The sequence below is a fragment of the Dermacentor albipictus genome, unplaced genomic scaffold (assembly GCF_038994185.2).
Source record: "Dermacentor albipictus isolate Rhodes 1998 colony unplaced genomic scaffold, USDA_Dalb.pri_finalv2 scaffold_14, whole genome shotgun sequence".
In the NCBI taxonomy this organism is placed as follows: domain Eukaryota; kingdom Metazoa; phylum Arthropoda; class Arachnida; order Ixodida; family Ixodidae; genus Dermacentor; species Dermacentor albipictus.
Window position 1 is genome coordinate 9,430,797 of NW_027225568.1, and position 25,725 is coordinate 9,456,521.

The window sequence follows — 25,725 nt, forward strand, 5'->3', positions numbered from 1 at the left end:
CGAGTGTGTTGTATATGCCCAACTGGAGGAGACGTTTCGTCTTGGAGGTTTCAGGTAGACCGAGGTGTGTCTTGTAAGCCCTCCGGATTAGGATGTCTAGCTTGTTCTTTTTGCTTTTCACCCACTTGTGGAAGGCTGGCACGTACACTATGTGGCAGAGTACGAAGGGGTGTATAAGTCTGATGAAGTTTACCTCCTTCACGACTCCCTTCTTGGTGGTAACGCGCTTGAACAGTCTGGTGGCGTTGGCCGCCTTACCCATGATGCCGGTGACGGTGTCTCCGTTCCTGCCGAGCGCTTCGATCGTCATGCCCAGGACTGGGATCTTGCTGACCGTCGGTATTGCATTGCCATCCCTGGTGCGGATCTTGATCTTTTCGTTTTTTCTTTCCTTCTTGATTCTGCGCGTTTTGAACGGTTGGTAAAGTAGGAGCTCCGACTTACTTGGGGAGCAACGCAGTACCGTACCTTCCAGGCTTTCTTCGAGCGTGTCAACGGCCGTCTGTAGTGTGGATTTTATGCGGGCATCCTGCCCCCGTCCACCCACAGCGTAATGTCGTCCGCGTATATAGTGTGCTTCAGTCCTTCAACCTGGCATAGTCTTTTGGCAACTTGAATCATAACAAGGTTAAATAGCAAGGGTGAGATGACGGAGCCTTGGGGAGTGCCCTGGCTTCCTAATGTCTTCTCGTCCGTCTTCAGGTCGCCGGCTCTGAGCTCCGACTTTCTGTCGGTGAGGAAGTTTTTGATATATTCGTACGACCTCTCGCCTAGGTTTCGATGGGATACCTGTGCGAGGATGGCAGAGTGCGTCACTTTGTCGAAGGCCCTTTCTAGGTCGAGCCCGAGGACGGCTTTGGTGTCCCTGGTTTCGCCATCGATGACCTAATGTTTGATAAGTAAACAATCTCAGTGCCCTCCCACTCTGTGAAGAAAGATGACCAGCAAAGCTGTGTATGTGGACTCTTTAATGGCGAACTGCACCTCCGCCGTATACATGTCGGCCCCGCATTGCACTGTCTTCGAGATCGGCCCACGTATGGGGAGTGCTTAATGCCTGCTTCACCTCCGCCGCAGGTCGGCCTGGCATGGCGTTACATTCGGGATCAGCCCACGTATGGGGAGAGCTGAACGCTTGCTTCACCTCCGCTGCGGGTCAGGCCGGTATTACGCTATCTTTGGGATTTTGCTCTACAAGCGGACGCGATAGCTGGGAAAGTAGCCTTTAAGAGGAACCTTTAGCTCTAAATACACCACCACCTACCATATAAATACATGTAAAAGGAGAATTCGTTTTTCTCCACATCCACTGCATCAAATTTTACAAGGTTTGTTGCACTTAAAAGGAAAACTTAACATCTAGTGACTGTTGGTTTAGAATATTTGATTTAGGTCATCATTTCTTTATTCAAAATTGGCAAAAATCGCAAATTTTCAGAAAACGAAACCGTCAAGTTTACAACTCTGTCTTTCGGCAATGAAAACTGCTATCACAATTCTGTACATTGCATCTAACAGCACATCTAAAGCAGACAAAATTGATATATTACGCATGAATCTAAAAAAATTAGTAATGTGGAAATACAGCTTTTCCACAACCCTTGTTCACAACGTAAGGACTTCACGTAAGATATAAATTGGCGTATTGGATTTGTCCGCTTTGAATTGTCTAAAGGAGGCTGTTTACAGAACCGCGATATCAGTTCTTGATTAGGAGTTATTATCTTGTAAAGTTCGTGCTCCTGTATTTTTCGCACTTTTGAATTTTGGAAAATCTTTTACCAGAATTTAAGCCCTAAAGAGAAATTCCGCTTCCATAGTCACTAGAATTTACCTTTCTCTCCCGAATCCAGCAAATTTCACTAAAATCGGTCCAGGGGTTATCTCAGAAAAGCGTTTCGGCGTTTTACATCGATTTGAATAGGCCGCGTCGGAGTTGGGCCCGAGTTAAAGCTTGCTCTTAATGACTTCGTTGAAAAAAAATGGAATAAAAGGGAAAAAGAAACGCCTCATGCCGCGTTCAGACTACAGTCGCATCCGCTATAGGTGGCGTATTTATTGCAATTAGCGCAACTGCTGGTACGACTGTTTACGCAGCTAGCAACCGCCTATGTTCACATTGAGCCTTTCGATAAGATACGTTCTTTACGACTGGCCAATCACCGTTCTGGGACAGCCTTGTTTCGTATTTTTCAACATGGCGCCGATCAGCAAGCGGCTGTTAGCGCAGGTCGGGGCTCTTCAAGCCCAAAATTTTCGGGCGCTGGTCATATAGAGTATCGGCCTCTGTCGCACTTCTCCAATTAGTAATTCATCACTGCACAGCGAAGAAGCTTCCGCACTTAGCATCATCACTAGGCACGGGCAGTGTACACAACACAATGAGACCGGAAAACCGCACTGCACTCAGGGACACCGCGCGCGTTCGGCGCGAACCCGGGAAAACGCGGATGGCGTCGGCAGCAGCAGCTAGGAACCGCGTTGCGACGCCGCATGGCTGGGATGGCGGTCATGCAGAGGCTTCCAAAGCTAGTATCATCACCAGCCACAAGCACACACAGCACAATAAGACCATCAAACCGCATAGACACGCAAAGAACGACGGTGCCACGTCGGATTGGTGGGTTGGCGGGCAACGGATGAAAACGCGGAATCTGGGAAGGCCGGAAGCTCCGTGACCGGAAGAGGCAAACCGAAACTACTTCGTGCATTGGCGGAGTCGTAACAGTCATATTTGTGCCTGTCGTAAAAGTAGCGGGTACTCCAACATTTACGTCCAGGCTGGTTACGATTGTTGTGTACTTTCCGCTCAATGCAACAGTAGTGTGGACAAACTAGTTGCGCCTTTTGCGTTTACGCTTACGATCCGTGAGAACGATCCATGAGAACGATTTGTACGTAGCGCATGTAGTCTGAACGCGGCATCAGCCGTCAATATCGCCGCCTCAGATTTCGTCACGATGGCACCGGCACCATCGGCACGGCTCCGTGAGCAGCTACCAAGCTGTTCACTTTCGTTATCTTCCTTCCCTCGGCGGCAGCGCATTGTCTTGATGCCAGCGACGCGCTAAATCTGCACCATCATTCCGTCATGCATCGCTTCCGCGACCAAGCAAGCTTTCGGCGGCACACCATAGAGAAAGAAACTCCAACTTCTTTCTCTATGGGCACACGTTCACTGCCGTATTGACACTAAAACTTTAAGATGCTTGCCTTCGAGGAAGCAGCATGAATAAAAATGGAACGCGACTATGTGGCCATGAGGAACATGTTCACAGAGCCATACTATTGATGATAGCATCACAAAAGGCTAGATGTGGTCAGATTGACTTTACAGGTTTGGAAGGAATGACTGACGGGCTAGTTGCTTCATTATTACGTAAAGAACAGCGCTTAAAGTTAGCGAAGTTTGTGTGTGGTTCCTCCTTTGTGTCCCGTCGTGAAGTGCTGTTCTGTCTGTGACTTTACAGATGTACTTTTTCAGTTCAGTTCAGTTCAGTTCAGTTCAGTTTATTACCTTAAAGGTCCCCCGTAGGGGCATTACATAAGGGGTAGGTTTTTATAAGATAGCAAAACATCGTCATAAATAATTATTTAACAAAATGGTCGGTTACAAGTTGTGTGAACGAAGATGGACAAGTCGTGTTAGCGATGTTGGCGGGAAGGCCATTCCAATCTGTGGCGGTACGGAAGAAAAAGGAGGCAAGCCTGCGCCAGTTAGGTCTTCCAAGAGTGTTTATTTGGAAAATTTTTGTTCGCGTGGCTCTTACAGAAGCATGTTTAGTCGAAATTTTTTCGCTTGGCTGCATAATCTCGAGGACGGGCTCCAAACTGCTCATTTTCTTTAGCCACGTAAGAACTATTACTGAAAATTTAATTAACGTAGCTTTGTTAATAACGCAAACAACTTCTCAACTTACTCCACACCTAGAGGTTACCAATCTGAACACTCCAATGATGAAATGATGTTAACATTGTTTGTATAGTTTCAATAGTTTTGTTTCGTGCAGTTAAAAGCAGCTGGCATATTGATGGTGCTGTAGACTTCTTATAAAGTAAGTGTGAAGGCTTGGACGCGTTATCTTGGCACAAATCAACTTCATGAGCTTAAGCACAAGGCCCAACCTTGTATGTCTGTCTTTACAACCGATTCTCATACATTATAGAAGAAGCACCTCAGCGCTGCGGTACATCCCACAAGGCGTGCGAGAACATTGTGCGCGCTCCCGATTAGGTTTCTGAGCGTTGGTGGTATCAGGCTCGGTTTCCTGGTATCATAAGGAATAAAAACAGCTTCCTGGAGGAAAGCATTGGGTACAACATTTTCAGTACTTTGTAACATATGGATCAGCACGGATATATGTACGTTAGAACGAAAAGTACTGAGTACGGAGCACTCAGTACTCCGTACTCAGTGCTCAGTACTCAGTACGGAGAAGGTATATTCTTGCAGGCGTAACGCCCAGCGAGCGAGTCGTCCCGTGGGGTCCTTGAGCGAGGATAGCCAGCAGAGCGCGTGGTGATCAGTGATGACACAGAAGGGCCGTCCGTACAAGCATGGACGAAACTTCGCAACAACCCACACAAGAGAGAGGCACTCGCGCTCTGTGACTGAATAATTGCGCTCAGCGGGTGATAGAAGTCGGCTGACATAGGCTATAACGTGATCATGTCCACGCTGGCATTGTGCTAACACTGCTCCTATGCCGTGACCACTGGCATCAGTTCGAACTTCCGTTGAGGCAGACGGGTCAAAGTGGGCCAGAATTGGAGGCGTGGTAAAGAGTAGTGAGCTGCGAAAAAGATGCGGCATGGTGAGGACCCCAAGAAATTGGGGCGTCTTTCTTCAAGGGTTCTGTAAGAGAACGTGCGATGGTCGCAAAATCCTTCACAAAGCGTCGGAAATAAGAGCACAGCCCTACGAAACTACGAACGTCCTTGGTAGGCTTCGAAACAGGAAAGTTCGTAACAGCGCGAATTTTGTCCGGATCAGGTTGCACGCCTCTGGCGCAACCTGATCGACGGTGATTTGGCGGCGAGCGAAGTGACATTTTGACGAATTCAACTGGAGACCGGCGCGGCGGAACACGTCAAGTATCGCTGAAAGACGGTCTAGATGCGTGTCAAATGTGGGCGAATAAACGATGACGTCGTCCAGATAGCACAAACAGGTGGACCACTTGAACCCCTGAAGCAAAGAGTCCATCATTCGTTCGGAGGTGGCGGGCGCGTTACAGAGACCGAAAGGCATCACCTTGAACTGATAAAGACCGTCAGGGGTAATAAATGCAGTCTTCTCTCGGTCCATGTCGTCGATGGATATCTGCCAGTAGCCGGACCGTAAGTCGATAGAAGAAAGATAGGTGGCACCGTACAAGCAGTCTAGAGCGTCATCAATACGTGGCAAAGGGTAGACGTCATTTTTTATGATTTTGTTCAGGTGTTGATAATCTACACAAAAACGCCACGTTCCATCCTTCTTTTTGACAAGTATGACGGGAGAAGCCCATATGGACTACAGGAAGGCTCGATAGTGTCCTTTTCAAGCATCGTTTTGACTTCCTGTTGGATAACAGCTCGTTCGGACGCAGAAACACGATATGGACGTCGGTGAATAGGGTTCGCATCACCAGTGTTTATGCGATGGGTCACGACGAACGTTTGACCTAAGGGTCGATTGTCAAAGTCAAAAATCTCGCGATAGCCTTCAATAACGCAGCAAAGGACTTCAGCTTGAGCAGGTGTAAGGTCAGAGGAAACCATCTTCTTAATGTCGACGTCAGTACCGTGCGATGACGTCACGGTATGGGCTGAGCTGTAACGATCTTCCACTGTGAATGGCTCGATCTCATCATCGTGCAAAGCGCTAATTATAGCCAATGAAATCCCCTGAGGCAGAACTTGTGCGGTAAGCGCGAAATTGACAAGGGGAAGGCAGGTGCGATCGCCAGTAATTGTCAGCACAGTGTGCGGCACGGTAACACCATGTGTAAGTATAACTGCCGGAATTGGTGCGACCACGTAATTACCGTCAGGTACAGCTGGTGAGGACAAGTCGACGTGCGTCACAGATTGAGGCAGTAGGCGAATAAAATCCATGCAGCTCAAACGGCTTGGAGGCGGGTCCACAGGATCGGCAAGAAGAGGCAAGTCAAGGCGAAGTGAGCCGGCCGAACAGTCAATGAGGGCCGAATGATTGGCAAGGAAATCGAGACCGAGAATGAGTTCGTGAGGGCAATGCTCGACGACGGTGAAAAGAACGACGATGTGTCTCTCAGCAGTGGTGAGTCGGGCAGAACACATGCCAACAATAGCGACAGTCCCTCTGTCGGCGACTTGTACAAATCGGTTCGGGGCGGGCGTCAGAACTTTCTTGAGCCGACGGCGAAGCGCAGCACTCATAATGGACACATGCGCCCCGGTGTCAATCAACGCGCACACAGGAACATTGTCGACGAGAACGTGCAAAAAATTCTTGTTCGTGGGTAAGGAGAAGCGAGAATTTTGAGCCAATGTTGTCTTTGCAGCTTCACCTCCAGAAGCTGCGCTGTCTAGTTTTCCGGCCGGGGTGCGGCGAGTAGGTCGGAGAAGGAACATGGCGAGACGGGGGCGAGCGAGATTGACGACGGGAGGGAGAAGGCGAGCGGGAGTAGCGGGGTCGTGTCAAAGGCGTCGCAGGGTCAGATGATGGGGTGGGCATAGAAGGGGCGAAGGAAAAGGACGCGCTAGAGGGGTGAGGGTGGTAATTAGGAGAATAGCGTATCGGAGAAGTCCAGCGGCTGCGGCAGTGGCGAGCGACATGTCCAATGCGTCGGCAGTTAAAACAGATCGGCTTGTGATTCCACGGTTCACCATTAGGAGGGGTTGCGCTGTCCGTAAGAGGAGTAAGAAGAACGCGGTGGGGACGTGCGTGGAAAAAGAGGTTCCGAGCGTATGGAACGAATGGATTGCAGGCCGACGTTGGACAACTCTTGACGGACGACGGCCTGGATCAAGGAGATTGTCCCCGGAGAATGATCAGGTGACGTGAATGAAGGGGCTGCCGGTTGTGCCGCTTCGACCTCACGACGAATGATGCGGTTCAAGTTGTCACATCATGACGGCTGGTGGAAGAGGTCGTCACAGAATGACGTAGCAGCTGTGTTGGGAAGTCGCGTGATGTGCTGGGATACCCGGTGGCTTTTAGCATGCTAGAGACGGCGGCACTCCTTGAGGATCGCATCGATGCTGGTGACGTTCGTAAACACCAGTAAATTGAAGGCCTCGTCAGCAATGATTTTGAGGACGTGATTAGCCTTATCGTCCTCAGACATGGTCGGGTCAGCCTTGGCACAAAGGGCCAAGAGGTCGAGAATGTACGACACGTAGGACTCGCTCGACGTCTGTACACGTGTGGCAAGGGCTTTCTTGGCATTGACTTGGCGACGGAACGGATTGCCAAAGAGGTCGCGGAGCTTCTCTTTGAAGAGATCCCAGCTCGAGATCTCCTCATCGTGAGTCTGGAATCATGCAAGTGGAGCTCCGTCGAGGTAGAAAAGAACGTTCGCAAGCATAATTGTCGGATCCCACCTGTGACTGGTGCTGACCCGTTCGTATAAGCGGAGCCAGTCGCTAACATCAGGACTGCCGACTCCGTTGAAAACACCAGGATCCCGAGGGCGGGAGACGGCGGCGTAGGTCGGGGCTGCAGGCGGAGACGGTTCCGTAGATGAAGTGCCGCCGGCCGGAGCCGAAGTTGCACTGTCGCCATTGCGACCACTGCGAAGCTCCATGACGGGTACGGTGAAAGTCCACCTCCACCAAATTAATGTTACGTGTAGCTGGAGCCCAATACTATATACAATTTATTTACAGGGAAGCTAACGGAAGGCCAAAATGGCGACGCTATATCAAGCGGGCCCACGTCGTCTTCTTCCTTTTCAGTGCAGCCTCACTGTGGTGGCTGTTCCGTAGCAATATTAAGGTGAGGGTTTCGCTGGATGTATTTTAGCTGTCTAATGATCAGATCTAAAGAAAAAATACTGTGATTTTGTGACAAATAATGTTGACATGAAATATGAGCTCGGACACAGTACCTGTGGTGAAACTGGCCCCTGGACTACGGGCTACATTGAACCACGATATGCTGGTTTGATAAATACCAGTGATGGGAAAGAGGTTCGCTCTTGAATTTCCTGTATGTCGGCGCCGCTGTTCCGTGTTGGGGGTCCTTTTTAAACCACAAGCACTATGTTTCAGCTACTATTGAAAGCAACTGTATTCTTGTTTTTATAGGGGGGGGGGGGGGGGGCTTATTTTAGCGTCCAACCACAGTTCCAAAGTTATCAATTAGCTCAAGATACACCTGCATTTATTTCTAATATCCAGTATGTTGGCACGGATTCAATAACGAAAGAGCGTTATCTTCTCAGATTGCGCGCGTGAAGCGAATACTGGCGTACATTCTGCATCACATTTGACGACTCGAGATTGCGCTGCAATGTGCGAGCATTCCAATCTGACCAACCGACGCCTTGATCCGTAGATCGGAATCAGAGGAAGCACTTTGCGCGCAGCCATCGTTATGTTTGAGTGTTACTTTCATTTCCAGTGCAAGCTCATCTTATAATTAGTAACATTCGTGACTGACTCTCTTGAAAGTGTTTTGTTCTTGACATTACTACAACGTGAGAGTATAGTGGTGCTCCGTCTTCATTGAGTGAATACTGGGAAACGGACTAGGCCTTTTCTTGCGTCTGCGTTTACACATTTGCCGCACAAATTTATTGTTCATAACTTACTTTTTAATTTAGGGGGCTGTAAAGCACAGCAACCTTTTATTAACAGGATGCTTTAATAACACAGAAAATTTAAATGCTTATTAGTCGGCTTTCACCTCACGGTAAGGAATTTCAATAAAGATATATTTATAATAATTAAAAGCCTATCTGTTTGGCAACGTTTCATCTGCGTTCCCCTTTGCAAGGTGATACAGACTTGCAGGTGGTTCTTATCGGGGACCCTCGACATATATGTCCAACCGCCAAACAAAGGGTTATTCCGAATGTTTCATTTCAGGAAGGCGTGTTACCCTCCTGTCTTTCATTCCCGTTCGCAAACACGCATAAGATGAAAGTGCTGCGTGAAGAGCGTCGTTAGTCCAAGCCAACGAGCTACCGTAACTCACCTCGCCTATATCGCTGTCATTTAGGCTTAGATAAGAAATATATATATCTTAAATCGACACATCATGAATCCAAAAAGAGCTGCCCGCGACCAGCCCAGCTAGGTTTATTTCATTTCGTACTTCGTCGTAGCGGCTAATAGTAGCTCACGAAGCAGAGCACTGAGTGTGGATATGGCAGAGAAGGTGTTCTATATACTGTCTCGTCGCCCACCGAAAATTGCCCGCCGTGCTACTGACCATTCCTAGAAAATTGTATATGTGACGCCCAGCCATTTGCAACAAAGCAACATTGTTTTGCGATGGGAGAGTCCTGGTGAGGGACAGGGGGTTATGGAGATAAAGACACGCTATTTTCTGCAGTAACTTAGGAATTCTTGAATTATTATCTTCCTTTATTGAGAAAAAGGAGGAGCAAGCATCAGTGGAAGCAGGTCTCAGCAGATTGGGAAACAAGCGGGAGACAAAGAGGAAAAGCTGGGGCCCGGGTGGCAGGCGAAGTCGCAGCTTATATGGGTGAGAGAATATAAGCAAGAGTTGGCGAAACCAGTTGAACCAGTTGGTCTGTGTGATGTGCCGAGTAAATGATTGCAGTCACGGCCCAGCATCCGTCCTTTGCGGCGGTATAAGCTCCCGCCGTTCTTGGTAACAAACCTTTACTGTAAACCAATCTTCGCAATTACTTATTCATCAGCCATGCCTAGCCACGTATTCCTTAGTGGCAGGGTCTGTGGATTACAACTAAGCTGTCCCGATAAGTTACGACCATAACGTGACGCTTGCGGTTACGGATGCCATACTCGTGACTCTTACTATACTACTACTATACTGCGCGAATACTATAAACATGGGTTTACTACACAAGTTAGCGGACATACATTTTAGAACCGCGTTTTTCGCCTTACATGTATACGCTCAACGCAAGCACCATTGCAGCATGTTACGGTGCGCGTCCCTTCAAGACAGAGACGAGAACGCAAACATAAGAACTCGTTAGAAGACGCGTTCTTCTAACAGGGTCTTGGGCCTCGTGCCAAACTTATCCAAGCCAACAATATGTTAACAATCATGCCGTCGTTTCTAGGCAAAGAGGTTATGTATTCAACTTCTGGAGTGACAGTCCAATCCGCCACCTACGGGAGCGTGTGAGGCCACTGGGGGCCACATTGTTAGAGGAAAAGGAGTGCGTCCACAGCACGTGGCTGCGGTATACGCTCGACGCAACCTGTGCTTGCGGTTCTGCGATGAAAAAATAATATGAAACCCCTGTAGGAAGTATATCAGTCTGCCATTGCGTGTCCCTGTTGTCAAAAATAAAATGTCATGGTGGTGGGTGCCTAGTGTTACGTGTGCAATATGTTGCGACAACTCAAGAACAGTCGTTTCCTGTTTTCTTCATATAGTAACCTTCCGCGTGCATCGGCACTGTGATGCCCTTTCATCGATACGTGGTGCCGGCCCGTATTGACACAACGACATGACCTCAAAATATAGTATCCTTATGCCATTTCTTAAAAAAATCCTCATTTGTGTAAATTAGCGTTTTTGGTTTAAACCTAGAAAACAAGACAAAAATATTCAACGGTAGGTCTCATTTTTGTCCGGCATTTCAGTTCTAGCTAAAAAGAGTCGGTGAAAGCAAATTTACAATAAAGCTAAGGTGACCCACAATCTGCACGCAGCCGCAAGCCTACATGCGCTCCAATGAGAATAACCTGCCAAAGTTAAAGTCATGCGTCACTGGCGGCTCAAGCAATCTTTACTTTTTTTTCGCGTCTGCGGCAAAAACGTGAAGTGGGAAGGCCGATAAACAGAAATTGGTGGAGGTAGGTGGTAGCGTAATGGTTAGCGTGCCCATCTCCCAAATGCAAGATGGTGCATTTGGGAGATGGGCTCGAATCCCGGTGGTTTGTTTGTGAAGACAGCTTTCTGTGCTCTCTGGTGACTGCGAAGCTCAGAATGAGGCGGCAGCCTGAAGACAACGGTCGCCGTCAACGTAACAGAATAAGCGGGCGTGCAAGGTCATACCTAAAGCCAAAAGCAAATTCAGAGGAAATACACTATGCTCTTCTCGACAAAATAAAACGTGATGAGTAACAAGCGGTGTTGTGAGCGAGGCTGTAGACGGATAATGTCACCATAAACAGGACCCCGCTCCAATCCCGGTGCTCAGCGGAAATATACATCGACAGCGTGTCAACTAGCGTGTAATTGATACTTCATCAAGGTCGTTGCGTGTTTGTTTTGTGTCTAGCAGGAGGGAGTAGTGTAGGATATGACATTGGAGAGAAGACGGTGAGCGAAGTCCGCGAAAAGTAATTGAGGATAGCCATATTGAACGTCGACTCCTTGTTGAAGAAAGCCTGCGACTTCAGTTGCTCAGCCGACAGAAAGGCTTGAGTGGTAGCATACCACTGGGCGTATTTGGTAACCACAGCGATAAATACACTTTGCGGAAGTAAACAGAGGAAAAGGACGTAGTAAGTTGGCTGATGAGCCGAAGTATGACGCACAAAATAGTATATGTAAACCCAAATGGATCAGCGTGGTCATACTTGCGCGACACGCCATGGTGGCCTGCCACGAGGACATCATGAAGTTGCAGCGATGAGAGTTTTGATTGAGTACTTGAGAATAAAAACGAGCACATCAGAGACGCCCGAGGGACATTTCTAGGGTACAAGAGCACATCCCCCCCCCCCCAAAAAAGAAAATAAATCACGAATATAACCTTACGAATAGGGACATCATAAGATCGAGCACTACTGCGCTTGTGGATCTTGTTTAGAATGACGTCAGCACTTCATTCAGCGTTTATTTCTGAGAAAATGAGTTGAAGTTCCGTTTATTCGCATCACAATGGCAGGCGTAATCAGGCAAACATTGACAGCATTTCGTTAGAGAGTGCCTGTCTACTCTGTGGAGATTACGTATGACAATGACAACACAGAAAGCTTTGCTTACATCGATTCGCACATACATGGGATCCACATAATTTTTTACTGTCAATTTAAATGCTTAAGAATGGCGCTCATTAACCCAATATTTCAATTCATAGTGAGCGAAAGCGGCTGTCGTATCCACAGTAGAATTGATTTAAGTGGCTTTAATCCCGTGGACATTATATCGTTGCCAACTTCTGTGGGATTAGAGTCATCAAAATGGGATACAGTTGACAGGGAAATCAGGAGCTTGATGAACGGCAAGAAGGTAGAAGCTTGCACAAGACCTCAGGGATATAAAGTGACTTTTTGAGCAGCTTGGTCAGGGGTTCACGCAATGGTTTCCACGTCTATTAAGTATCCTCCAAAATATGAACAGAGGCCGACAAAAATGCGGGCATTTTCGGAAAGGTGAAACCGCTGGAAATTTCAGGACAGCATTAGCCTAAATATAAAACATGACTTTAAAAAATAGGAAACAATAACGTTGACAGGGTGGCCAAGTTCTGGCACAATAAAATTGGCTGTTGAAGCAGTTCAGCTGAAACGCAATGTTGCGAAATAAGGCGAGAATGCCGGCAAGTGTTGAACAAAGGTCAAGTAGGTCCTGTGGCCGGCGCCAGCGCTCTGCAGCTGTCAAGCGACTGCACGTATTAGCGAGATGCCTGGTCGTCGGTAGTTACAGTATGATTCGGGTCTAAAATATTGGACGCGGACTCCATTACATTGAATGCAGTGCATTCTACGGTGTCATTCTTCGACAGATGGTACCGATTCTCGCGCAATGAAGATGGGAACAAATTGTCTCACGTGCCAGCTGTCACCTTCCTCCTACTGCAAACATTCCTTCCCCTCCGCAGTTGTTTAGGTTTTATTGGGTTCGGCTGCTAATCACAAGGTCTCGGGGATCGAATCCTAACCACGGCAGCCATATTTCAATGGGTGTGAAATGCGAAACCCCACGTACTTAGGGTTAGGCGCACGTTAAAAAATCCTAAGTGGTCTAAATTATTACCGAATCCTCCACTACGGCGTGCCTCATAATGAAATTGTGGTTTTGACAAGTAAAACCTCATTATGTGTTATGTAACATTCGTTAAGAATGTCCTGGGCAGTCGCACAACTCTTGAATACAAGTAAGTGTCAGGGGTTGTGCCCGAGGTCTTTGAGTATGTGGATAGCCTTTATGGCGTTCGATAGCTGCTAGTCTATATTGCGGCTATATAATAAAGGCGAAGTGGCAACATGGTAGAGAAGGTGGAGAACATACAAATTCCGCATATATTACTGCACAATTATTTTAAATAGCGTTGTTGCTTCAGGCACGTGGATAACCGCCATATAGGAGACTACTTTGGAAACTAACTGCAAGTACTTTATATGTCGTACCCAAGAGTGTACCTGGCCTGGTGGCCAGTAAATGGTGACGTAATATAGCGAGCAGCTTCGGCCATAGCATGCTAACGGACGACGACACAGACTGAAGGGAGTAGCGCAAGAGTGGACAGCGGACACTAAAGAGGCCACAAGGATAAGTGCCAAGTTGGAACTTTGTGCTTATCCTTGTCGCCTCTTTAGTGTCCCGTGTCCACTTTTGCGCTAGTCACTTTATCATGGAATACCAACTAGCCTGGTCTCACACCCTGCGACGACACAGGGACAGTTTGCGTAACTCCTGTGTCGTGACTTTTGTGTCAAGGTGGAAAACCAACATATCCATGTATATGTCTCAATACTTAAGCACATTTAGATTTGCAGCTGCGGCGTTAGCCCATGAGTGCGCATTGCGAAGTCGCTAGTGAAATAATTGTGTGCACCTTAACGAATTCGATAGGGCAAAATCAAAATCCGTCCACGACGGCGTCTCTAGTAGACGGTGTGCGATGTTCGGACGGTAACAATGTGTGCCGACTGAAGAAAGGCTGCCCCGAAGTGCTTCTGACGGTTAGGCTAGCTTCTTCGTAGAATGAAAAAAAAAGAAAAGAAAAGGAAAAGGAAAAATAAGAAAAAAAAGAACCGCGTCAGAAGCCGAGAATCAACCCTTGCCCGTCGCGACTAAACGCTCTTAGGATGACGAGTAATTTCCAGGCGACGAGCGAATACGCTTGATCAAGAACAGTGATAACGCCGGCGGGACAAGCACTGTGGCGAAGTTGAATGCGCAACGATAGCTTTTACTTTTTTAAATTTTTGTTTGGTTGACGTCATCATGCGTCACCGCGGGAAGTTTGAAAAGGGAAAGGTCAGTACGCCACGTGGTGGCACTCACGCGAACTAAACCGTTGTGTCCAGAAAAGCTGGATACGACCGTTGGTTTCGTTCTCGTATATTCCATATTTTATATTTAAGAGCTTGGCTAATGTTAACTGGGACACCCTGTATTTGAAATTCTGAAAGCATATATGTCAAGCTGAAAGAAATACATAGGCGACCAAAATAAACGTGCGCGCTAAACATATTATCCGGCTTAATAAGTATAAAATACAGAAATGAATTCTTGCAGTACATGCAAAGATGGGCCATAAATCATACAGTTATTGAGGAGGAGGAGAAAATAAAGGGTGAAGGCTGGGATGTTAACCAGAAACGCGTCCAGTTGGCTACCCTGCACTGGGGGACCGGAAAGAGGGCATAGAAAGGTAAGGTAGAGGGAGGGAAGGAGGCGGAAGAAAGCCGCGGTGAGCTCGCCCACGCACGCGGAGGGCCGGAGCGAGTCAAAGGCGTGCACATAAGCCAGTCGCCCTCAAGAAAGACGAAAGTGCCTCCATAGACTTGTGCGCCGAAGAGCGATGGGGCACCATCTAAGTGGCACCTGTACAGACAACCTTCTACCCGCTGTGGTTGCTCACTGGTTATGGTGTTAGGCTGCTGAGCACGAGGTCGCCGGATCGAATCCCGGCCATGGCGGCCGCATTTCGATGGGGGCGAAATGCGAAAACACCCGTGTACTTAGATTTAAGTGCATGTTAAAGAACCCCAGGTGGTCGAAATTTCCGGAGTCCTCCACTACGCGTGCCTCATAATCAGAAAGTGGTTTTGGCAAGTAAAACCCTACAACTTAACCTATACAGACAATGGCCGATCATCCATGTCGTGACAATGCGATGGATAATGTTTGTGCATATATTGAGTAATCATGCAGCGCAATGGTCAGTGCTTTTGTAGAATTATTGACAACAAGCGCCACAGCTCAGGCCCACCTCTCTACCTTTCCCGTAAATAACAACTCATCGTCCTTTATCAGATTCAAAGAGCGTATGATGAACATTTTATATCGCATTAAGGTACTTACATAGTCGAGAAATAGTAATTACGATCTTCAGAGGGCAGTAACAAGTTTGTCGAAAAACTGAATGCCCGATATATGCGTTTTGGTATTCAACAGCTTAGTGACTTTATCACACTGGACATTGCAGCTTCCTCAATGGCTCCACAACTGCAACTCTATCCAGCGGAAGTGCACTTCCGAACAGGTGATACCGTGCGGCTTGCGTGTGACGTGAAGGGGCATCCAAAAGCGGTTGTCAAGTGGAACGTGGCGCCTGCCTTGAGAGATCGCGTGCACATAAACGGCTCCACACTGACTCTTCACAATGCCACGGCAGGAGATGAACTGCAAGAACTGTCTTGCATGGCATCCAATGCGGCGGGCAGCGACGAGAAGGCAGCGACACTTCATTACGTGGGTAAGGAAAGACGCGCGGTTGGTTGTTTTCACAAATCGTTTTGCAGAACAAGTTTTGGCGCATTTGCTTCAAATTGGACTGTTAAGACTATTTTACAACAAATATTGAACCTGTCGTAATTGTCACCTGTGAGCCCGAGTTCCAGAAGAGTCAATTAAACGATTCGTTCCCTCTCCGCATGGTCGCCACTGCTTTGAGGATTTAACTGAACACGTCGCTTGTCGCGGCATTAAGCAGAAAAGCATTTTTGATGGCATTTTTTACGCTTGCGCATATCTTTATTTATTGCTGTGTTAACATCAGGGAAGAAAAAGACTATTAGGGAGCATGACTTCAGGCAGCCTCCTGTCGCACCACCCCTCCTTCTTTCTCTTTCCTCTAAGAGGACAGGAAGGGCGACGGCGGTGTGTATGAGGCCTTCTGTAAGTCTGTCATGAAGTGTGAAGGAAGGCGACATATATGTGCAGAACTGGTGCCGTCATAGTTTTACCGTCATACCTTACAGCATCTTCCTATTGCTCCGGGATTTCGCTTGTTTGTTTGTTTAAACTGATACTTCAACTATTTACGAGCGCAGCCAAAACCTTTCAGTGGTATTTATATTGTTTGTTGCCACAGTCCCTTCATTTCGATTTCAACGACCAATAAATGATTTTTTTTTTCTGGCTGTACGAAATACCAGAACACCAACATTCAGGGTTCGTTTGATTTAATATTCACATTTGGCTATTCAACCTTCCTCTTCCCACCACTCCTTTCCCCTGTAGACATCGTCATCGCTATTGTTCCTGTTTCTCTCTTCCCCTTGCCCCAGCGCAGAGCAGCTGGCTGGAGGACTGAACCTTTTAGACCGAACTCTCTGCCTATCTTCTCATTAAACTTATTCCTCTCTTTCTATTAAACTGGGCAGAGCGCACGCTCATTTCGCAGCACTCGTGAGAAATCAAGCACTGTATGGCGCGTTCAGTATGACATAATGATTAGCTTACGGTTGGGACACGCGTGCAAGCAGTCTCGCTAGATCGGTACGCATTACAATCGGGTCGCTGGTGACCGCAAGTGCAAGCTCGTCGTTCCAGATCCTCCGAAGATCACCGTTCGCGAGGGCCCCGTTGTCACCGTCGTCAGAGGTTCGAACAGGGCGCTCTCATGCGTCGCTTCCGGCACGCCGCGGCCGCAGGCGCGCTGGTCCAAAGGCGGCCTGCCGGTCGCGAAAGGACTGCAGCCGGATGGCTCGTTGCTCATCGCCGGGGCAGGCGAGGCTGACGCCGGTGACTATACCTGTGACGCCGTCAGTCCAGGCGGCACGGACAGCTACACCGTACGGGTCTACGTACTGCGTAAGTAAACTGTCGGCGCCACTATAGCGTTGTCGCGAGGCCATAAAGGGAAACACGAAATCAATTTGCACTGTTAAATTACTCTTCAAAAAACTCTAATTTTCTTAATTTACCGGTAATATAATTGATTACCGGTAATATAATTGATTACTCAAGAATTCAGGCTCAACACGTCTGACGGTAGCTGACGATGGTAAGGCGTTTAGTATTGAATAAATATAGGGACACAATGTATTCCCACCGTCGAAACGAGTTATGCTTGAGGCGTGTACTGCAGGGGGACTCCTCTTTCGCGCTTCCTTATAAGAACACTCGACGCCACCCGGCACCGTCGCCGCGAAGCCTGCGCGTGGCCTCCGAAGTGCAAGGCTCACCGACATATTGTGAATTTCAGCTGAAACCCCAGCAGTGCTACGTGAAAGTGACGTTTGGATTTCAAATGTATTTTACCGCACTTTTGTTGCGTCACCGTTAAAGTTTTAGAAAATGGCTAAGTTCCCTATCTGACTCCGTTAGAATAACATATACACCATGTTTACGCCAAACTATTAACTGGGCCTAAGAAGACGCCATCGAAATCCAAAACGCCACGGCGCGCAGGTGCGGGGACTTTAAAGTGCCATCACCAACCTCATTTATTTAGTAGTTTTTGCGTCTTTTCGTGCTTATCTGTAGCGGCCTCTCTAGGCAACAGCGGCGTTTCTTTTACTCTTTGAAGGGTAGTTTAATAATGTGGCTTAATTTACTTTTATTTCTAATGCCCCTTATCCTGTAAACCCATGATAGGTTCTCAGGTAATATTTTTGTTCGGTCTCCAACGATGCCCATATTTCTATTTTTTCAGGTCTATGGAATATTGAGTTTATTCCAAGCTCTTTGTGTAATTGGGGTAGGAGGCGAGAGGAGCCCTTCGTAACCTGAGTATGACCTAGAAGGCAGCCGCAATAGGTTCTCGGCTCTAGCTCTGTATTCACTACTGAAATCTACGTAAACGTAGAGATAGGCGAATGGCGTGCTTTCATTTTGCGTGTATGATTTCCTAACGAAGACTGCCTTCATGAGTGGATAGACGATATTTTCTTATTAGTTAAACAATACGCATGTAGCCACAAGTTTCTTGCATTTCCACGACGTTGTATACTGGTACAACAACGACGATAATATACCGTCAAGCCGTAACTTTTGCTGCGCATGCATATCGGATCGCAGAACGGAGTGTAAAGCTTCCTTTCTTTTTTTTTTCTGTGGATTCTTTTCCTTTCAACCGTCGCACAGACTGACCGGTCCCAATGTAAACAGCTCGTGACGGCGTGGCAAAGCTGAAACATTCTACCTAGAAAGAAAGAAAGAAAGAAAGAAAGAAAGAAAGAAAGAAAGAAAGAAAGAAAACGAGCGTGAGAAAACCGGGAGGTTGACAGGATACAGCTCATCGTGTCCACCTCTTCTTTTTGCAGCTTGATTGTTTCTTTTTTTCTTCTTTCAAATTTTCTTTTAATTTCGTTTTATATTTTTTTTGTGGCTTTAGATTGCAGCTAAGGCGAGAACAACTTTTTCCTTAGCGGTGTGGCTTGACCGAGCCATTGGAGAAAGGTGACAAGATATCAGTTTCAGACAAGTTCGAGGAATGCCAGGCACCATTTCATATACAAACACGGGTCTCTGCAGACTGCTAGGTGCTCGCGGGATCAGGATCTCAAGATCGATTGGCACCGCGCATCACTTACTTATCTGGTCAGTGTGCATTGTTAATTGGAGGCCACCTAACCCGTGCACGCTCAAAATCAAGACTCGTATAGTTCGAAACAGAGGGCTTATCGGCCACTTACAACTATATAGCTTTTATGTGTGCGACGATGACGCAGATGCACGCACACACGCATGCCAACTCAAAATGTCATTTTACTGCGTCGTGGCATGAGCGTGGCCATGTTGGATGACGTAGGAATGTAAGCATGAGAGCTTTTATGTTTAGAAGGCCGGCCAAGCGTCGACATCACGGCTGCAGACATGGCAGCGAGTTTCCATGGCACGGTTGATCGGACGTCGATTATGTCGGCGACAATTAAACAGATTAAGTGCAAAGCGCGAAGTTTTCTGTGCATTTAAGGCTGTATAGATACGGTCAGTGGTGCTTGCGCAACATGGTGCTCGAGTATGCGCCTCCGAGACTCCCGTCGAACAAGAGGGTGCGGGGGGGATCTGCTGGGCCTGGGCGTATTTTCAGATTCAACTGTTTCACGCGCTGCTTGACTGCGTTTTTTTTTCTCTCCTGAACCTGACCAAGCTGCACACGGGCGCCCGTATGTGCTTATCATTGACGTTGAGACTAACGAACAGAAAAACAAAAACAAAAAAAGCTGTGAAGTTTCAGTAAGTGCGATACGCTACACGATAAATATACAGTTCGGTGCACTTTTGCGCACAGAAAAACTTGCAGCCGTCAATGTTATTACATGCATTTCGTCCGTGTATATCGGCGAAACTACGCACGGGGCATCAGAATACACGGCCACGTAATTTGGTGGGAAATACAGTACTATCCAACAACGAACATCGCTTGAATGGTAATTAACGGGTTGACGCATTGCAGGATATCGCCATTTCTTTTATGTTGCCATTGGTATATACTGCGTGTCCCATCTAACGTTAGCCAACCGGTTCAACCTAAAAAAAAAAATTTATACACAAGGTGCAAGATGCAATTATAAGACTTGCGGTGTTTAGTTGTCAGAGGTCTGAAAACTGAACGTCGTAGGTCTTAAAATCGCGTCTTGTACCTTGTTTTCTCAATAATTCTTTTTTCGTTGACCACCTTGGTTAAAGTTAGCTGGTACACCCTATATGTGAGGCGTTACGTTCAGCTGCAATTTTTTCAGAAAACAACAACAACAACAAAAAAAACGCTAGTGTCAGCGCTCGCAACATGTGCTTTTATTCGGGACGGCAGATAATCGTTGCAAGCCCGTTGCGTGCCTTGAGACATAGCGAAGAATTAGCCCGAGCATCACCTTATTTGTCAACAGACCTGCTTTCTTTTTTTTTCGATAGTTCTTTTACGACCTTAAGTTATCGGAAACACATCAAACGTATACCGTATGATAACCTAAGCTTTCATCAACGAAAGTGCGCAATAGAAAATTGAGCAGAGTTCGCTTATGGTTTCCGCGACTACGCCAGAAAGCCGGAATAACAAAAATAAAACGCTTGCGGAATCAAGTATCGTCCACCTGTTGCCATTGTCGAATCGAAAGAAGCTGGCGAAAGTATTCCTCTCGCTGTTTGTATACGCCACAGAGCCGCGCAAGTGTTGTGATGCCCCGAAATAGCCACCTCGTCGTCGTGTCGGATCCGAGATCGTCTGCCTCAGTCGTTTCTCGGTTGGTTCCAAAATTTCTCATGATCGTTCCTCCAGTGAAAGCGTAAATCGTCGCCGGAGCCAAGGAAAATGCGCACAACACTCAGTGACACCCAAAACCGGCACGAGTGTCTGAGCTGAGCAGCCATCACCGTTTCACCGTCCCATGCATGGCTCATTCGACTGGTTCCTACATGTCTCTCCAACTCGGTTTGCAGCGTCGCGAAGCCCTCTCGAGATTGAAACCAGAAAAAAGTCCCCCCAGCCGAACGTGCTCGCTGTTTCCAAGTACAATCAGAGGTGCCGCACGATCGGCTTCTGTCGGATCTCGGTCGCGCTCCCAGGTTGAAGGTGCATGGGAGCGCTTTCAAGCGCTCTGAGACAGAGCGCGGCGCTCTGAATGAACCAAGCCGAATGTCAACTGCACCGCCATAATAGTGCTCGAAAGCGACCAGCCGAATGTACCATCAGCTGATGGTTTCGGAGGTTTTCAGCACTAGTGCTGAAAACTTCCGAATTTTCCCTAACTCGGACAAAAAGATTTCCTAAATTTCTCCAGATTTTCGCAGAATGTGGTTACTTAGTATGTTCTCTGTAAGATAAACTGTGTTTGTGCTATGCATATAGACTGCAGATTTTAGTTTTAAGACATATTTATGAAAGCATTAATTGAAGTTACTGCGCCTAAGCTGAAATCATGTCACAGTGCAGGTTGTAACGCTTGCAAAAGCATTTATTCGCAAGGAACCTCAACAATGGTAAACGTAAGAGTAAAATCTTGGTCTAATCCACATTCAAACGAAGCTGTTAGCCACGCTCCTTCACATCTATGTACAAAGTAAACAAAAATGCAATGAGTGATAAAATTATTAAAGGCTTTTATTACTCAACAACTGCAGGCACAAAGACCTCTCACTTGTGCGGGGCATGACAGATTTCAAAAGAGGTTTCAATGGTCTATAGACCGTTCATCCCGAATGGTACATGCGCGTTCGCATGAGGTCGACGTACCATTGGTGCTTAGGAAGAACGTAACAGTGCGCTCCCCACCCGCCGTGGTTGCTTAGTGGCTATGGTGTTAGGCTGCTAAGTACGAGGTCGCGAGATCGAATCCCGGCCACGGCGGCCGCATTTCGATAGGAGCGAAAACGGCCCTGTCACGGCTTAGATTTCGCTGCACGTTAAAGAATACCAGGTGGTCGAAATTTCCGGAGTCCCCCACTATAACGTGCCTCATAATCAGGAAGTGGTTTTGGGAGGTAAAACCCCATAATTTTTAGCGCGCTTTAGTATGGGGAGTGCTTAACGCCTTTTTCACCTCTGCCGCGGGTCGGCCCGACATTGCACTATCTCTGGGATCGGCCCACGTATGGGGAGGGCTTAACGCCTGCTTCACCTCCACTGCGGATCTGCCCGGCATACCACTATCTTCGATATCGGCCCACGTATGGGAATTTTTTGCTTACCACGCCAACGACATGAAAATTTCCTAAGACGGTAGAGGCATGCAGCTTCGCTGTAAAACTCTCTACGGTAGCTCTGAAATGAGGAAGGCATACCAGTTTTCTCACGAAGTTACTTAGTGTCGGAAACGTAGGGGTACCGTTGCCTTGCATACTGTCTCGCACGCGCTTCCAAATATGTTCGACACATCACAACCGCAGACAATTCTAGATCCATGTAGCAAAGATGCCTCCATTCGATAACGAGCTTGTTGGCGTTTTCTACAGTCACCATTAAAGGTTACGAGGCACCAAGAGAAGCAATTGAAGCAACACGTCTCTCTACCCCACAGCTGGGATCGACTGCCTCCAACCCCTTCATTTGATAACTGTACAGAGGTAATCTTACGAAAATTCAGCTCGCGCCTTCAATATGAAAATTCCAAGCATTTCAGAAGGAATTTGCGCGCAGCTGTAGGGTCAAGCGGTTTGGACAACTCTGACGTTAGGACGCCAATAAGGTAGAGTTCCTCGAGTAGGACGAAGTTTCTGGTATCTTCTCAGCGCAATCGATCGAGCGCCGTGCCACGCAGGTGTTGAGGTTGTAAATATGCTTCAATAATGATCTTAAAGACAGTGGGAATGGGGTCATATAGCATATGGATTCTCACTCCTTCCGCCTGCATTTCTTAACTCAGTGTTGTGAATTGTGAGAGAATATAATAGAGAAAGCACGCGTAAAACTTAGTTGCCGGGTCCTTCTGCTTGCTGATGATAGAATCCACTCCTATGACATGGCATTTTTTTTTTCGCTAGAAAGAGATGAACCCGGTGCTTGAGCTAGTGCATTGCGTTTTGCAAGAATAGACCACAATCTGTATTGCTGAACAATTGATAGTTTTTTACATTAAGGAAAGGTAAACGGGTAGGGCTGAAACGTGTGATGGCATTTGTTTTTTTCGTGCATATACTTTGTGAAAATGAATTCGCCTTTGTATAATTGTATTTATCAGAGGAACGAATCAGCTCACTCAGTCATCCCCTTGCGTTTCTTGGAGCGTGTAGTAGTTGAGGAGGACGTCGGGATAAAACACTTGGGAGGTTTAGTTACATTATTTACAGTGAGCGTCAATTAATAGTCGTAGAGTCATTACGGGCCGGCAGCAACTCGGACGATGCGGCCCGTCACAAGAAGTTAGAAAGAGATCGGTGAAGGAATGCTCCAGGAATGCTCTAGCAATATTCCCTGCTGCCCTCGGTCTGCGTCCTTTAAGCCCTTCGGTGTCTTGATGACACGTCACGTTCGGCCAATGGGAGAGCCCGCTCAGGTGACGCCATTTTCGGCCAATGGTAGGTGCCCGTGCGATGCAGTCACACCCGGCGAAGAGAATCGCTGCTCGGTTGTTTGTCCGAGGGCTTTCTTCTCCCTGTGGTCTTGCCTTGCTGACTTGCAATGCTCTGCCACCATAGAGGGTAGGGGGCGACGCCGCCAGGTTGTCACGGCGCATTACAGCCGTCTTTTTTCGGGACCCACTTTGCCCGCAACCGTGCCAGGACGGAAGAGTCCCTTCCCTTCACATTCGGGAAGAGCCAAACAGTGAATAGCTCCACCAGCTGCACACGAAGTGGGGTCCGCCAACTTGTTTGCACGTGCCGTGCCTCAGGAATGTGGCATCCGTGTTTCTGCGCTCCTTAATTAGCTGTGGTGCGATTCGATCTGGTCTGGGGAACTCGAAGTAGGCTCAGGAAACGGCCCCGTATCTAACAGCTCGTCCTCGCCCCGGAAGTTCGGAATGGCCGGTGAACTCAATTCGCTGGCCATTAGGAACGCTGAAAGAACCTGCAGGGTACTGGGGTGGAGCCTCGTTTGACAACCTTCGGGATCCTGGGCCCTTGAGAACATACGTCAAACAAACAAAACAACGCAGCGCTGCACCACGTGTAAGCACAGGCTCTTCCCCCCTGACTTTTATTTACCCAATATTGACAAAGCCGTTCCAACCACCTTTCCAAACCGCTATCCATTTCTCCCCGAGTGCCGACAAGACCAGAGTGCTATTGTTGTAGCAAAACAATGGGTCGTTGCCGTTGCAAACAAACAGTGAAAACAGCCGAACATAACTTAACTGGCCTAACTAGCACGCAGTCCAATTTTAGTCCGCAAGCTTAAGTACTCGACGAGGCGGACATTACGTGCGCAAGAAAACTGAAATGTATAATAAACTAATTATCAGATTCGCTAATATATTTTAAATAATCATCTTACGGTACATATTGCAATTTGCGAATTCTAGTCCCGGTGAGTTCATAAGCCGTACCATTTGGAACGAATTCTCACGACGACACCAGTTCTGATACAGTCATTTTAAACTCGGGCGGCTAAATGCATTGGCGGTCCAGATGCTTTGATGGTTTAAAGCATGAAAGGACGTTTTTTTTCTTTTAAAGAGTAAGCGGAACAAGAGTGCATTGTTACCGCACGTTTGACAATACGTACATAGAGAATGAACAAGCGTAAGACAGCTGACATAAGGAAGTATAATATGGATAGAATTGAACATGCTCTCAGGAACGGAGGAAACCTAAAAACAGTGAGGAAGAAACTCGGAATTGGCAAGAATCAGATGTATGCGTTAAGAGACAAAGCCGGCAATATCATTACTAATATGGATGAGATAGTACAAGTGGCTGAGGAGTTCTATAGAGATTTATACAGTACCAGTGCCACCCCACGACGATAATGGAAGAGAAAATAGTCTAGAGGAATTCGAAATCCCACAGGTAACGCCGGAAGAAGTAAAGAAAGCCTTGGGAGATATGCACAGGGGGAAGGCAGCTGGGGAGGATCAGGTAACAGTAGATTTGTTGAAGGATGGTGGGCAGATTGTTCTAGAGAAACTGGCCACCCTGTATACGCAATGCCTCATAACTTCAAGCGTACCGGAATCTTGGAAAAACGCTAACATAATCCTAATCCATAAGAAAGGGCACGCCAAAGACTTGAAAAATTATAGACCAATCAGCTTACTGTCCGTTGCCTACAAACTATTTACTAAGGTAATCGCAAATAGAATCAGGAACACCTTAGACTTCTGTCAAGCAAAGGACCAGGCAGGATTCCGTAAAGGATACTCAACAATAGATCACATTCACACTATCAATCAGGTGATAGAGAAATGTGCGGAATATAACCAACCCTTATATGTAGCTTTCATCGATTACGAGAAAGCATTTGATTCTGTCGAAACCTCAGCAGTCATGGAGGCATTATGGAATCAGGGTGTAGACGAGCCATATGTAAAAATACTGAAAAATATCCATAGTGGCTCCACAGCCACCGTAGTCCTCCATAAAGAAAGCAACAAAATCTCAATAAAGAAAGGCGTCAGGCAGGGAGATACGATCTCTCCAATGCTATTCACAGCGTGTTTACAGGAGGTATTCAGAAACCTGCATTGGGAAGAAATGGGGATAAAAGTTAATGGAGAATACCTTAGTAATTTGCGATTCGCTGATGATATTGCCTTGCTTAGTAACTCAGGGGACCAACTGCAATGCATGCTCACTTACCTGGAGAGGCAAAGCAGAAGAGTGGGTCTAAAAATTAATCTGCAGAAAACTAAAGTAATGTTTAACAGTCTCGGAAGAGAACAGCAGTTTACAATAGGCAGCGAGGCACTGGAAGTCGTAAGGGAATACATCTACTTAGGGCAGCTAGTGACTGCGGATCCGGATCATGAGACAGAAATAATCAGAAGAATAAGAATGGGCTGGGGTGCGTTTGGCAGGCATTCTCA

The 25,725-nt window shown here is 47.2% G+C and overlaps 1 protein-coding gene across 6 annotated transcripts in view; it reads left to right on the forward strand.

Annotated features, from left to right (window-relative positions):
- Positions 1-25,725, forward strand: part of LOC135913489 (hemicentin-1-like) — a 708,068-nt gene that overhangs the window by 384,658 nt on the left and 297,685 nt on the right. For all 6 annotated transcript variants that reach the window (XM_065446058.2, XM_065446055.2, XM_065446056.2 and 3 more), the window contains 2 exons: positions 15,522-15,791; positions 16,871-17,131. In XM_065446058.2, the coding sequence (XP_065302130.1) occupies positions 15,522-15,791; positions 16,871-17,131 (531 nt within the window). The remainder of the gene's footprint in view (positions 1-15,521; positions 15,792-16,870; positions 17,132-25,725) is intronic.